Genomic DNA, 15,338 nt, shown 5'->3' with positions numbered 1-15,338 from the left:
TCCTTTTCTTCCACAACACCAAAGAGGATGTTTTATTGACGTATACAAAATATATGAGAAAATATTAATGAAATTAAAAACTGTAAGAAATGGAAAGCGACGTGGAATACAAATATATCGAGATAAGAAGAGACTCAGATACCCAAGAATTATTCTTCCAGAAGTTAGTTGCTCCAGAACTTCTACAGGAATCCCATTAAAACGTATGATAGTGGCACGATGAAGGGACACTTGCTCATTGGAAGTCCCAGAAGTGATGCCACAAACCACCAGACTCCACAGTGAATTAGAAGTTGAAGTCCCAAATGAATGAAAAGCAGAACTGTGTCCTTCTTCCTTGCCTGAGGCAGAGATTTAGGTTGTTCATTGTTGAGATACCGACGTACTCCTTGCGTGAGGTGCACAAAATAATCCTCCCAAACCAGTGTTATAATATCAATGTTGAATAGTTGTTTGTCCACCGGTGACAGAGATTTACTTAATTCCAGCGTTCGAGTGTTATGGAATTTCCATTCAGTGAAAATGAACTTTTCCAGACGCTTCAAAGATTCCCAGACGTTTGTGTGAAGACGAACGAGACTAGAAAAGAAAATTTTAACATGAAATTTTTTGTACGCAACTAACTTTTGGCTTACTAAATAAGCTCCGCCTATAAATATTTTCAGGACACGCCTCCTACTGTCAGAAACGAAGCCAATAGATGAAATTTTCAATATATTCAGTTAAGGGAAGAGCATCCTGGATCGGAATGTTAAAACTTATGCTGGATATATTCATTTTTGCTGGATACAGTAGAGTCTCGCTATAGGCCATCGCTCTATAGTCCACAATTTATCGACCGTTGATTTCAAAACACTGATTTTAAGTTAGGTTATGTTTTTTAGTATGCGACATGCATAATTATTTTAATATTTTTGGCAAACTTTATTAAGTAGTTGTGATAATTGTGATCCACAATGAAGAGAGCAAGGACAAGTACCACAATCGCAAAGAAAGTGGAAGCCGTCGAGCAATTTCAATACTAAAAATCGTTGATAATTTTAAAAAATTACATGGACTATAATGCGACCCAAGTGTCAAATTTGAAACCAAATATGGACTATAGCGAGACTCTACTGTATATATTTAATTTAAAATTTGAGGTAAATAGACCACGCCCTTAATCAGACTTTGATAAAAAATATTGTGACTTATTATAAAAGTGATTCCTAATAAAAGTGATTATTAGTGATTATAAAAGTGATTCTCATTTGTTATGTTTATAACTTTAGAATCTTATGGCCCCGACACACCTTTTAGTTCAGTAAAATTTCATGAAAATAAAATTCGTGTCCCTTTCTTTCCTAAAAGCTTTGTATAAGTCTATCCCGCTCTTTCGGACTCAAAATTGGACAGAACTAAATTTAATTTGGTGTGATGTTCAAAAGAAGTAGAAGAGTGCAAAAGAATGAAACAGACATATGCAACGCGTGTGAGAGAGAAAGGGATTCGAATTTCGACTTCATGAAATTTTCCTGAACTAGAAGGTGTACCTTCTAGTTCTACCGGAGTCATTAAGATTTTTGCACACCTTTTAGATCAAAAAAATTTCATGAAGTCGTAATTTGACTCGCTTTCTTTGCTACACGTTTTGCGTATGTCCATCTCATTCTTTCGCTCTCTAAATTCGATTGAGCTCAATTGAATTTACTATGATGTTCAAAAGAAGAAGAGTGCGAGAGAATGAGATAGATATATGCAAAGCATGTGAGAAAGAAAGGAATTCGAATTTCGACTTCATGAAATTTTCCTGATCTAAAAGGTGTACCGGAATCATTACAAAGGAGTTTGGAACAAGGAGTTTTTGGTTGGATGGAAACAATGACCACCATTTGTCAGAGGAGATTTAACCTAAACTAGGGTTTCGGTCAAAATCCCGAACGCTAAAAAAAAATGCTTTTCGGGTCAAAATCCCGAAAAGCCAAAATCTTGAATGATCCAAAATCCCGAATTCTTAAAAGTGTCATAGCTATACTCTCACGATTTTGCACTCACGCTTGTTGGAGGCAAAGAGAAATTTTCTGTGTTATGGGAAAGTATTCCACACATTCTCTCGTCCTTATAATTTCATCCCTTTCAAGATTTTGGATTTTCGGGATTTTGACCGGCTCCGCCCAAACTGACATAAATTGAAATCTATATTCATCTATTAGAGGTCCATTAGAATAAATTTCCACGGAATGGTCAAAATCCTGAAGGGGACGAAATTATACGAAGGATAATGCGTGGAAAAATTTCCCAAAACACAGAAAACTTCCTTTTGCCTTCAGCAAGTTCAGGTGCAATCGTGGGAGTTAGCTATGACACTATTAAGAATTCTGGATTTTGGCTTTCGGGATTTAGGATTTCGAGATTTTGGCCGTTACCGCTTATAATCATCGATTAGAGGTCATCTGCATAAATTTTCATTATCTAATCTTAAATTGCCAAATTTTCTTAAGCTAACTTTTCTCCAGGATTAGCTTGAGTCTATTTGGAATCGTAAAGGTGTGAAGACTATGTAAAGACCGGAATAGACTCAGCCTGATCAACGAGAATAATTAGTTTGTAAAATTTGGCAATAAAGGCTCAAGTAAAGGAAATTTATGTAAAGGACCTCTAATCGATGATCGATGACTCTATTTGGCCCCTTGACACACTTAGAACTTAAGCCGAGAGACGGCTTAGTGGAAAATGATAGAAATGTAGTTAAACCATTATTTCGAATATAATTACGCTAAGCCGTCTCTCGGCTAATCCTCAAGTCTGTCAAGGCCCTAAAGCCCAAAATAGACACAGGGATCGGCTTAGGGGCCAGCCCGAAAAATGAGGATTGTTGTCGATACACCCACGGATCAGCCAATAAATTGGAGGATCAGGATGATCTTCTAAATTCACGAGGTCTAGTTTAGTTAGTTTAGTTTTCGGGGATTAGGCGACATCAGCGCCAGTGCTGAAATTAAAAAGCTTCACTTTGGGTGTTTTTTGGTGCTTTTCGAAATTTCAATTGAGTGAAAAAACATGGAGAGTAATGGTACGCATCGCAAAATCTTAAAATGCATAAGATTGGAGTAATGTAATGGAGTAATGGAGTAATGTAATCTTCAGTAATCAAAGCGTGGAGATTTAATAGAAATTTACGCTGAAAACACTAAGGGCCTTGACAGACATGAGGATTAGCCGAGAGACGGCTTAGCGTAATTATATTAGAAATAATGGTTCAAATACATTTCCATCATTTTCCACTAAGTCGTCTCTCGGCTTAACTCGCAAGTGTGTCTAGGTCTAGGGCATAATCTTTGATCCTAAATCCTCAGTGTATGATTGTTTGGGCTAATCCTTTACCGCCAAATTTTTCGAGCTGAGTATTCTCTAGGATCAGCCTGTCTATTTTCGGCATAAGGGTACCATTATTAAACATTAAAATATCTTGAATTTTGCATCCGTCATAATCATCCGAGCAGTTATAATTCCATCTAAGAAGCGTAATCTACCATTATTTACAGACGAATGCCGCTTATTTATAGCAACTTACGAAACCCTTAAGAAATTGTAAAAAGTCTACAAAATCTTTTTTGCATTCTTTCTTAGCAATTATTTCTGACAGCTAATAAAATTAGTTTCACAGTACTGTAATTTTTTTATAGTTGCTTGGTCTGTAGTAACTCAAACTTTATGAGTTACTATCAAGGATTAACTTTATTATCTTGGTATTTTTACAGAAATATTAGTTGCAAAATAATTCAATTTAATTAGACCAATTCATAAGAATATTTGGCAAATAAAATAATTAAAAACTGTTTATCACGTCTAAAGTGTATAAGTTAATTAAATATAAGCGATAATTTTTAACCGCGAATTAATGGTGTTGAGTATGGACATCGTGGAAGTTGAAGAGACTTTTGTTTTAGAATTTAGGCCTCAGGAATAATATAAATATCATTAGAATTGCCAAATATTAATCTATTGGAAGCAATTCTAAGAGGGGGTGTGCTTTGGAAAATAGTCAGTTAAATTTTTATATCCAAGATGTAACACAACAGAAAATAAATATAGGGGCTACGTAGAGCCCGGCGCGCGCCGACTGTTAGCCGTTTTTAGCGCGCCGCCAAACTTTTTTCTTAGCCGCCGCCGCCTAAAAATTTTTGAGGCGCGCCGCCGAGCGCGCCGCCAAGAATAATTCGGCGCAGCGCCAGTAGGCGCCACACTGCAACTTTATTTTTTTTACATAAATTTTTGTTTTTTTGTTTTTCAGACTGTTCTTTTTTTGTTTAACATAATTTTTTGTTTTTCAGATTGTTTTTTTTTTGTTTATGCGTTTTATGCAAACCCGAGTGATATGTAATTAGAAAATTCTTATAGAAAATTTAACGCTATAGAACTTTGCTGAAGATCATTTTCCTCTAGGGGAAAGGCTCATAATTTTGTCCAGTTTCTTATTTTGGACACTTTGAGGATAACATTGGACACTAAAAATAAATTGATTAAAATGATGAATTTTTATTCCAATATTTGATGAATAATGAATTCTATCTAAATATTTGTTCTTTTTGGAAGATTTTAACACTAAATACGTTAAAATTTGAATATGATTTGAGTTGAAATTGCTTTGTTGAAAATTCAGTGTGAGCAATTGCTTACGAGAAATATGACAGAACTTCGTGGCTTACTTCAGTCTTATTTAGTTTCGGTGAAGTACTAACAAAGTTTGTTCGCTGTTTTTGAGTGATATTATTGAATATTCATTGAATATTGTGTTGATTCACGTTACTGATGATTTGTACATTTGACTTGAAGTGAGACTTGCCTTGTGAATTATATTTTTCGTGTGAAAAATGGGAAATTTTTTAAGACATTCACCAGTGAGATGGTTCTTATTTTGGACAGGTGTTTTTCTCACGAAATTTCGTGAAGTTTTAGCTTTTGTGATGACTAGGTTGGACAAATGCCTGGAGAAACAAAGGAGCATCATCTCTACGAAAGAGATGTAGCGAGAAATGCCTTGAAAGGCTCCCGGGAAGGTCAGGGAATGAGCGACTCCGCACGTACTTGGAGTATCGAAGTCAACTCACTTTAATGAATGATATGGAAAGTTTCCGGGCTTCATGTGACATTCTACGTTTCCCTTACATGAACAGGAAGAGGACTTGGTAAGATTGGTTCATCAAATGAAGAACAATGGGCATCCTATTGAGGCGGATTAGCTGTCCAAATTTACAGCCAAGTTGGCCAAATTAATAAACAAGTTGCCCAAAATAAGAGCCAAAGTCACTTCTACATATCAATTCATTTTTAAACGTATTAAAACTAATTTTAATAAAAATAAGACGATAAATAGCTTGTTAAGTTTCTAAACAACCCTTCTGAAAAGAGAGTAACAAGAAATGTCAATTAGTATAGAAAATATCGCACTTCAAACTTGGCACTTCGATGCTTATATAAGCAGACTGTCCAAAATTATAAGCACTTCCCCTATCTAAAAAATGTTATTTTCGAGCAATTTTCTATGAGATGATTTTGTAGAGTTTCTAAAAATTGCTGGGGTAGTATCAAAGCATGGCATAAGTTGTTACATTTTGCTCACGAAAATGGAAAAATTATCTAGTTTATATATTTCGATAGGAAATTTACTTCTTTACCTACTAGGGGAAGTGCTCATAATTTTGGACAGTCTGCTTATAAGCATCGGAGTTCCAAGTTTGAAGTGCGATATTTTCTATACTAATTGATATTTCTTGTTACTCTCTTTTCAGAAGGGTTGTTTAGAAACTTAACAAGCTATTTATCGTCTTATTTTTATCAAAATTAGTTTTAATACGTTTAAAAATGAATTGATAAGTAGAGGTGACTTTGGCTCTTATTTTGGGCAACTTGTTTATTAATTTGGCCAACTTGGCTGTAAATTTGGACAGCTAATCCGCCTCAATAGGATGCCCATTGTTCTTCATTTGATGAACCAATCTTACCAAGTCCTCTTCCTGTTCATGTAAGGGAAACGTAGAATGTCACAGAAGCCCGGCAACTTTCCATATCATTCATTAAAGTGAGTTGACTTCGATACTCCAAGTACGTGCGGAGTCGCTCATTCCCTGACCTTTCCGGGAGCCTTTCAGGACATTTTTCGCTACATCTCTTTCGTAGAGATGATGCTCCTTTGTTTCTCCAGGCATTTGTCCAACCTAGTCATCACAAAAGCTAAACCTTCGCGAAATTTCGTGAGAAAAACACCTGTCCAAAATAAGAGCCATCACCTCATTGGTGAATGTCTTAAAAAATTTCCCATTTTTCACACGAAAAATATAATTCACAAGGCAAATCTCACTTCAGGTCAAATGTACAAATCATCAGTAACGTGAATCAACACAATATTCAATGAATATTCAATAATATCACTCAAAAACAGCGAACCAACTTTGTTAGTACTTTATCAAAACTAAGTAAGACTGAAGTAAGCCACGAAGTTCTGTCATATTTCTCGTAAGCAATTGCTCACACTGAATTTTCAACAAAGCAATTTCAACTCAAATCATATTCAAATTTTAACGTATTTAGTGTTAAAATCTTCCAAAAAGAACAAATATTTAGATAGAATTCATTATTCATCAAATATTGGAATAAAAATTCATCATTTTAATCAATTTATTTTTAGTGTCCAATGTTATCCTCAAAGTGTCCAAAATAAGAAACTGGACAAAATTATGAGCATTTCCCCTACTTTGTCGAAGATCTTTTTTTTCTATTTCTTAACGACAAATATATTTTAATTTAGTCAATATTGATGTTCATTGTAAGGAAAATATTCCAAAAAAGGGTCCATAATTTCAATATTTTTTTTGGCAAAAACCAAATGGTCAGTAAAAAGTCAAAAGTGGTCAGCAGAAAATCAAATTTGATCAGCAAATAATTCGAAATAATCAGCAAAAATTTTCAATTTTGTCAGTAAAAAGTAAAATTTTGTTAGTAAAAAGTTAAATTTGGTCAGTAGAAAGTTAAATTTGGTAAGTAAAAACTTCGAATTGATCAGTAGATATATTCGAGTTGATCAGCAAAAAATTAAAAATGAGCAGCAAAAAAATTAAAAAAGCAGTAAAAACTAAAAAGTGGTCAGCAAAAAATTAAAAAGGAGCAGTAAAAAATAAAAATTTGTCAGCAAAAAATTAAAAGAGGTCAGTAAAAAATTGAGTGGTCGGTAAAAAATAAAAATCAGTCAGTAAAAAATTAAAAACGAGCAGTAAAAAATAAAAATTGGTCAGTACAAAATGAAAAGTGGTCAGTAAAAAATAAAAATTGGTCGGTAAAAATTAAAAGTGAACAGTAAAAAATTAAATGTGGTCAGTAAAAAATTAAAAGTGGTCAGTAAAGAATTAAAATTGGTTAGTAAAAAATTAAAAGTGGTCTGTAAAAAATACAATTTGGTGAGTAAAAAATTAAAAACAAGCAGTAGAAAATAAAAATTGGTCACTAAAAAATAAAATTAGATCATTAGAAAATCAAAATTGATCGGCAAAAAATTAAAAGTGATCAGTGATAAATAAAATATGGTCAGTAAAAAATCAAAAGTGGTCAATAGAAAATAAAAATTGGTCAGTAAAAAATTAAATTTGGTCAGTAAAAAATTATAATTGGTCAGTAAAAAATATAAATTGGTCAGTGGCCAGTGATAATCCTAAATCAGTTTATAGTGGTGCATTTCCTTCGGGATCGGGAATCTTCGTTTTTTCCATTTTGTTATTTACACTTTTGTTTTTCCCAGTTTTTTCTTTGGAATCTTTGTCTTCGGTAACTTTTGCTTTTTGAAAACTTTGTCTTTGGAAATGTTGTCTTTGGAAATGTTGTCTTTCATACATTTTTCACAATTTTCAGAAATTTTGTCTGTAACAAATTTTGCACAAGTATATTTTATAAATTTCCAAAAATTTCCTTTTTCTCAAAAAATTTCCATTTGCCCCAAAGTATGAAACTAAAAACCTCCCAAAAACAGAAAATTTCCTTTCGTCCCGATAGGTTATACTGTTAACTTCCCAAAACACCCTTGTTCCAAAGGACGAGACTAAAAATTTTCCAAAACAGAGAATTTCCCTTTGCCCCAAAAGACGAAACTAACAATTTCCCAAAACACAGAAAATTTCCCTTTGACCTGAAGGACGAAACTAAAAACTTCAAAAAACACCATTGTGATATCATTATTTTATTTAATAAAATATATTTGTTTAAAATATGTAAAAGACAAGATTTCCAAAGACAAAGTTTCCAAAAAACAAAGGTTACCGAAGACAAAGATTCCAAAGAAAAATTGGAAAAAAACAAAATGGAAAAAACAAAGATTCCGCAAACCCTTGGAAATTATGAGAGATAGAGGCCTCATACTTTACACCCTATTAAAGTCTCCTTTAGGCTCAAGATTTGCGAAATTTCACTTGAAAATAAAGAAAATTACTGCTCATTTTTATTTTTTTATTGACCACTTTTTATTTTTTATTGTCCATTTTTTATTTTTTCTGACCACATTTGATTTTTTACTGCACATTTTTAATTTTTGCTGACCAATTTCTTACGGAATTGAATATTTTCAATTTCTTGTTGACCACTTGTTGTTTTTTATTGAACTTTTTATTGACCACTTTATTTTCTACCAATCAAATGTTATTTTCTACTGCTCATTTTAAATTTTTAACTGACCACTTATTATTTTTTACTGATCACTCTTTATTTTTTACTGATCAAATTTTATTTTTTACTGATAATTTTTAATTTTTTACTGACCATTGTTAATTTTTTACTGACCACTTTTTATTTTCTATTTATAACATTTTATTTTCTACTGATCAAATTTTATTTTTTTTAACCAATCATTAGTAGTTTTTTACTCGCCACTTTTTATCTTTTACTCACCACATTTTATTATTAATTGCTAATTTTTAATTTTTTACTGGCCACTTTATTTTCTACTGACCACTTTTGATTTTCTACTGATCAAATTTTATTTTTTACTGTTTTTTTTAAATTTTTTACTGACCATATTTTATTTTTCACTGATCACTTTTTACTTTTTACTGATCATGTTTAATTTCTTGCTGACCGCTTTTCATTTTTTACTGACCGCTTTTAATAAAGTATACTGCTCTTTTTTTAATTTTTTTAATGATCTTTTTAAACTTTTAGCTGTCCTTTTTTATTTTTTACTGATAATTTCGAATTTTTTGCTGACCAAATTTGACTTTTTACTGCTCGTTTATTCAATGCCTATTTTTTTTATTTTCCATATAAGGTAAAGTATCTTATGTCGACGACTTGAAGATAGACTTTGTGAAAAACTTATGAAAAAACCGTTATAATTTGTGTTTTTTGATAGGGTTTTTACCTAAAAGAAAAGAATAGATCCTTTTCTACGCGAAGTATTCTAAAAATTAAGGATCAAAATTGTGAATTAGTTAAGAATTTCACGTATATTTTGTTAACACTAAACCTACCGAGATTTTTCTATACCTATTCCTACCATACCCGGTCAAATTGACCGATACTGATGAATGCTATCAGAGACAATACTATCACCTACTTTCAGTCTGGGATGATTTAGGGAGGCCCCTAGAGTCCATTTCATCTATTTACAGCAAAGAGAACCAACCCCTCCCTCCCCCAGTTAGTAAAAAATCAGTCAGAGGGAAGAATTTCTTCTGAATTATTTTTTGGCCAAAATAATAGAGGTAGCCACTCAGAATGTTCTGACAACCCCCCCCAAAAGTTAATACAAGGAATTCAAATACAATATGGATTTTCTACTCATCCCACTCCTTTACCTCCAGAAACCACTCTTTTGGAAATATCTCAAAAACTAATTCATCGATTCCTTTCATTTTTGGATATGTTTTAGAGGTAGTCAAGGCGGACATTTCGTCCTTAGGCACCAATACTCCCCAAAACTTCTTTCTTTCAGCTTTCAAGGTTAGTATTTTTAAACTATTTTAGTTGTTCTATAATATTCTAAAACTGAATAAAAGTGCTTTAGGCTTATACAAGATTTTTAGATCTCTCAAAATAAATGAAATTTTGCCCAAATCCGTCGAAAATCCAATTTCCTAAGCATTGATTTGATTCCTAAGTACCAATTGATCACTGACCTTGCAAAACCCCTGAAGGAATTTTCGGAGAGAATTAGTGTCTGAGAACGAAATGTCCGTCTAAAACATATCCAAAAATGAAAGGAATCGATGAATTAGTTTTTGAGATATTTCCAAAAGAGTGGTTTCTGGAGGTGAAGGAGTGGGATGAAAAGAAAATCCATATTGTATTTGGATTCCTTGCATTAACTTTTGGGGGGGTTGTCAGAACATTCTGAGTGGCTAGTTCTATTACTTTGGTCAAAAAATAAATCAGAACGAATTCTACCCTTCTGGCTGATCTTTTACTAACTGGGGGAGGGAGGGGTTGGTTCACTTTGCTGTAAATAGATGAAATGGACTCTAGGGGCCTCTCTAAAATATCCAAGAGTGAAAGTAGGTGATAGTATATAGTAGGTGATTACCTATGTCAAATCGGTCAAATTGACCGGTCGTGGTAGGTAGAGCACATGAAAAAGTTTCTCGAAAAAGACAAAACAAAATAAAAAACAAATACTCAAAAATATATCATATGGACATATTAAGAAAAGTCATGCACTTAAGGTAGTGACAATTGAACGTCTTGTCTACGTAAATATTAGAAATATGTCCAAAAGGTCAATTTGACCGGGCTTGGTAGGTTTAGTGTTAATAAAATGAAGAAAAAAATCGGCGCGCTAGGCGCGCCGCCGCCAACTGCTTCGGCTGCCGCTGCCAACTGCCGCTGAACCATTTTAAAACTTCTGGCGCCGCCGCCGAAACCCTCTGTGCGCCGGGCTCTAGGCTACAGATCTGCTAACCGTGAAAATTTCAACATTTAGGGTGCAAGGAACAGCTATTGGCACCCTAAGAACTTTTGTGACTTTGCTCATTAATATTTTCTGTTGTTTTGTAATTTTTTGTTTTTAAAAAAATGAGGTAATTAGCTTATTTATTTGGCTATCGATCTGTACAACTGTTTTGCTCAAAATGCTTTAAAAATTAGAATAAAAAATATTTTTCAAGATCATTACCAAATTCCGTACCTATTGGCAATTTCGGTACCATTGGGCAACTGAAATTCTGGACCTCTTTGGCACTTTTTTTATATGGTTTTCAAGTTCTTAGGACCACAAAAATCAGTTTAATACTATTAAAAAGTCATGTTTTGAAATTCATAATAAATTTATTGTTTATTTAATCAATTTTCTTTCTTAATTTTCTTTTTCTTTCCAACATTTTCTTGTTTCCTCATTTTCTCAGTCTTCTTTATTTCCATCATAATCTTTCTTTGTGCTTTTTCCTCATTAAGTATCCTCTTTTTCTCTTCACGCTCTTTTTTTCGGAGCTCTTTTTCTTTCTCTGTCCTCTCCTTTTCAGCTTGTTTGGCCTCCTTAATTTCGATCCATGTTTTGGAAGTAACGGCACACGGAGTGACTTCCTTTTGTCTTGTCTGTTTCTCTGTTTTTGATTTTTCTGGCCATTTCACAACACTTTGAAGAATTTCTGAGACCCTTCGCTTCTTGATTGGAATGAAGGAGCAACCGTCCTTTACACTGATCGAGGATGTGCTGGAAGGAGACACTGGAAGTTGAGCGGACATCATTTTCGGGGCCTGAGTGGCAACAATATCATCGTCATTTCCACTGATTGAGGACGTGCTGAGAGTAGGCTCAGAAAGAATTGATTCAATAGTAATCAGTGCATTCTGGTTATTTGTGTTAGAAATAAACCAATCATCTTCCTCGATAAGTGAAGCTGAAAAGTAAAATAAAAAATTAGCATCAGCAGTGAATCGCTAGCAAAATTCAGCAATGCCAACCATATTCTTCATTTCTATCTTCCAATGAAAAAGCAGAATTATTGTCCACCGAAAGCAAGGAAGCACTTGTAATCAACACTGGATCTTCAGTGAAACAGCCATTATCTGGTAACAGCAAAGGATTTACTGTCATTGGCGTTGCTCCTTCAGCCAGAGAGACTGCATTATTCCAAAACTCAAATAAATTCTTCGATTCAACATCTCCCTTCCAGTGAGTGTTCTTCATCCTAGTCATTTTGAATTGATGCAGCGTGGAGACATCAATTCTATTCTCTAGCATCCTCAGGAAGACGGCGTCCGCACTTTCTTCCGGGTCAGTTTCTTTGCAATCATTTTGCAACACTTCTTCCTTCCTCTTAATAACTTTAGAGTAGTCAACTTCATCTGCATTAAATGGAAAAATACCGCACGCACGAAATCCCGATATGATATTTCCTCTCATTCTTTGATCTGAGATAATCATGTGCAGGGCGGCTGGTACATTAAACTTATTCATTTCGTGTCCATGTTTAACCCTCCAGGCTGTCTTTATTCGCCTCCAGTTAGCCTTCATAGGCTTAAAAACCGCCACGTCCAACGGCTGAAGAATATGTGTTGAATTTGGGTAGATCGAAACTAATATTATGCCTGCTTCAGCGCAAAACTTACTCAAAGGCAAAGATAGATGGGACTTGTGACCATCCAGAAAAACGATAACGGGAAGTTGAATACATTGCTTCTTCACCCACGGCAAAAACACATTAGCAATATACTCATAAAAGCACTCCGAGGTCATCCATCCCGACTCTGTTTTGCCTAAACCCCAATCTGGAGTAGGTGCACAGGTGGCGGCTTGCTGGGGCATTCTCTCGTATTTAAACACGGTTAAAGGTGGTGCGAAATCTCCAGCAGCATTTACAGCAAACAATGTTGTTTGGGTCTCTTTATCCGAATGCTCAGATTCAATGTATGCGTGATGATTCAAAGGAGCAATTACAACCCCTCCCTGTAGAGAAAGATTAAACCCGCTCTCGTCCATGTTAAATACTCTTTGTGATTCCTGGAGGATGTGGACATTTTCTCCTAATTCAGTTTGAATCTGCGTAAACCAAGCACGGATTTTGGCTTCCGTGACACTTCCGCGTGCCTTGTTTACATATTCGGCTTTCTTTTGACGAACCTCTGGATGGCGTTTTAAAAATGCGTAGATCCATTTAGGCGATGGACGATTGTCTTTGAAATATTTTACCTGTATGTCTGCTTCTTTCAAAAGAGTTTCCACCCCAGAATACAGAGTCTCCTTACTAATAGGAAACCCAAAATTTGCGCATTGCACAATCCACTCGACCAGTTTTTGCTCAATATCATTGCCTAGAGCACTGTGAAATCCTCCTCTTCCCAGTGTGTTTAGTTTTCCTTTGCCAGACACCTTATACTGCAGAGTTGATCGGGGAATTCCATATTCACGTGCAGCTCTTAGGACTGACATACCTTTTTTAACAGCATTAATTGCATCGCCAATCTGTTTCTGAGGATAAGCCAATCTTTTCAAACACTTTTTTGGTGTCATCGTTTCCCAGAGAGTATCATTCAATTCAGCTGTATTTTGCAAAAGAAAGCAAACAATGAAGTAAATCGAAATTTTCGCAGAAATATGTAGGTTCCAGGCAAAAATATCATTACACCTCACTAAAGAGACACTCACGAATCAATTTAATCAATTTTTCACATTCACAAATACTTTATTCTTTTAGTTTTCCACGTCTTTTTTAACAAAACTGAGGAGCACTGTTTTGATTTCTATAATTCTTCTTATTCTTCATATTGTGTCAAACTCATAGAAAAGTGGGCAAATTGAACGTGTGTGAGCGCTAATAAAAATACAAAAGTTACCATACAATGGATCCCTGGGCATATAAATATTAAAGGAAACGAGAGAGCTGACAAAGCAGCTAAGGAAGCAACGAAGGATGGGATATGCATCGAATGTAGCTTAAGTAGAAAAGAGGTGGACAGAACAAGAAAAGAATTTATGTGGAAAAAATGGACAAATTTGTGGAAAAAAAATTGTGAAACTAAAGGAAAATTCAACCATGACATCAGACAGGGAATATTAGAAAAAAAACTATGGTTCAAAAATATTAATTTAAGAAGTGATCAAATAAAAATAATCCAAAGGATTAGAAGTGGACATTGCTGTGACAAAAAGTTCCTAAAACTAATAAAAAAAGAGGACACAGAATTATGCGATAAGTGCGAAACCGTGGAAGATATAAATCACATAGTGATCCAATGCAGAAAATTTAATAAGATAAGAGAAAACTATAAGTGCATTAATAATGAAAAAGTGAGCATAAAAAATATTCTTAAAATAGCAAATGAAAAAACATATAAAGAGATCTACAAATATATCAAAGAAATAAAAGTGAGCATATAATAATTCAAAAACTGTGATCGTATAACAACAATAAGTGATATAATAATAATAAGTGATATAAAAAAAGAGTGATAATAAACAAGAGACAAATAAATTAAAAATACAAATAAAATAGTGAAATTAGTGAAGTACATGGGATAACGGAAAACCTAAATTTGAACTAAGTGAACAAAAGTGGCTATATGGACCCGAGTGAGTCCGACAGCCTTACATAAAACAGAAGAAGAAGAAGAAGAAATTGAACGTGCTTAAAGGTCCCGAAGGCAATGAATTTTGAGTCTACCTTTAAGCACAATAATTAAATATCTTTTAATACAATAAATTGATATAAACCTTGTGTGACACTAAAATTTAGTTATTTTTTCACTCTCATGTAATAATTATACGTTCTTTTTATTGATAAAAACACGAAAAAAGATATTTCCGTAGGAGCTTCTTCTTATAATTTTTCATAAGAATTTGTAAATTTCTTCACGTCGGAAAATGAAATGGGTTAAACATTTCTTAATTTTCATAAAATCATGGAGAAGTTACAGGGAAAGATAGATCAAAGAAAAGCATGTCATATTACACGCATTGTATTAGATACAAATAATTTATTTAAAAGAAATTTCAATATTTTCGCGAGCCTGCCAATAGGGGTTCCCTGCCGAACAGGTATTCCTTGCACCCTACAATATTACAAAGAAAAATTAATGATATAAGTAATGTAATATATCAACTATGAATTTAATAGTATATAATAAAGGAGAATGGTCAAAACTATATGGGCGCTGGTCCCGGAATCGCCACAAACGAGAGTAGGCGCATTTTGTAGGTACTGATATAAGATTGAAAAATTGCCGGGACCCAGGACCATAAACGCTGGGAGTCCTTGTAAAAATGCCTTTATCCTTTCGATAAATCGCTGTTTTGACAACGAATTACGCAAGAACGGCTAAAGTGATCTTGATGAAATTCGGTATAGGGTCACTGTATGACTTAAAGTTTTTATCCATGCATACCA

General features: G+C 34.0%; 2 protein-coding genes across 2 annotated transcripts in view; both read right to left on the bottom strand.

The window, feature by feature from the left end:
* Positions 1 to 3: 3 nt before the first annotated feature.
* The window catches only part of LOC129807703 (putative fatty acyl-CoA reductase CG8306), a 39,080-nt gene continuing 23,745 nt past the window's right edge, over positions 4 to 15,338 (bottom strand). Inside the window, exon 5 of the mRNA XM_055857154.1 lies at positions 4 to 579. Coding sequence (XP_055713129.1) covers positions 183 to 579 — 397 coding nt within the window. The 3' untranslated portion in view covers positions 4 to 182. The remainder of the gene's footprint in view (positions 580 to 15,338) is intronic.
* Positions 10,945 to 13,631, bottom strand: LOC129807685 (uncharacterized). The gene is made up of 2 exons (XM_055857130.1): positions 11,917 to 13,631; positions 10,945 to 11,852 (listed from the first exon to the last, which is right to left on the bottom strand). The coding sequence occupies exons 1-2, from the start codon at positions 13,463 to 13,465 to the stop codon at positions 11,296 to 11,298; spliced, it is 2,106 nt and encodes a 701-aa protein (XP_055713105.1). The 5' UTR covers positions 13,466 to 13,631; the 3' UTR covers positions 10,945 to 11,295.

Source organism: Phlebotomus papatasi, chromosome 1, assembly GCF_024763615.1.
Source record: "Phlebotomus papatasi isolate M1 chromosome 1, Ppap_2.1, whole genome shotgun sequence".
NCBI lineage: Eukaryota > Metazoa > Arthropoda > Insecta > Diptera > Psychodidae > Phlebotomus > Phlebotomus papatasi.
This window is presented reverse-complemented; position numbering and strand designations above follow the sequence as displayed.

Bases quoted from the DNA above. Each gene is read 5' to 3' on its own strand.
- LOC129807685 (XM_055857130.1), bottom strand. From the start codon at position 13,465: ATGACACCAAAAAAGTGTTTGAAAAGATTGGCTTATCCTCAGAAACAG. The intron at 11,853-11,916 runs GTTGGCATTGCT...TTTACTTTTCAG, and splicing joins AGATAGAAATGAAGAATATG to CTTCACTTATCGAGGAAGAT.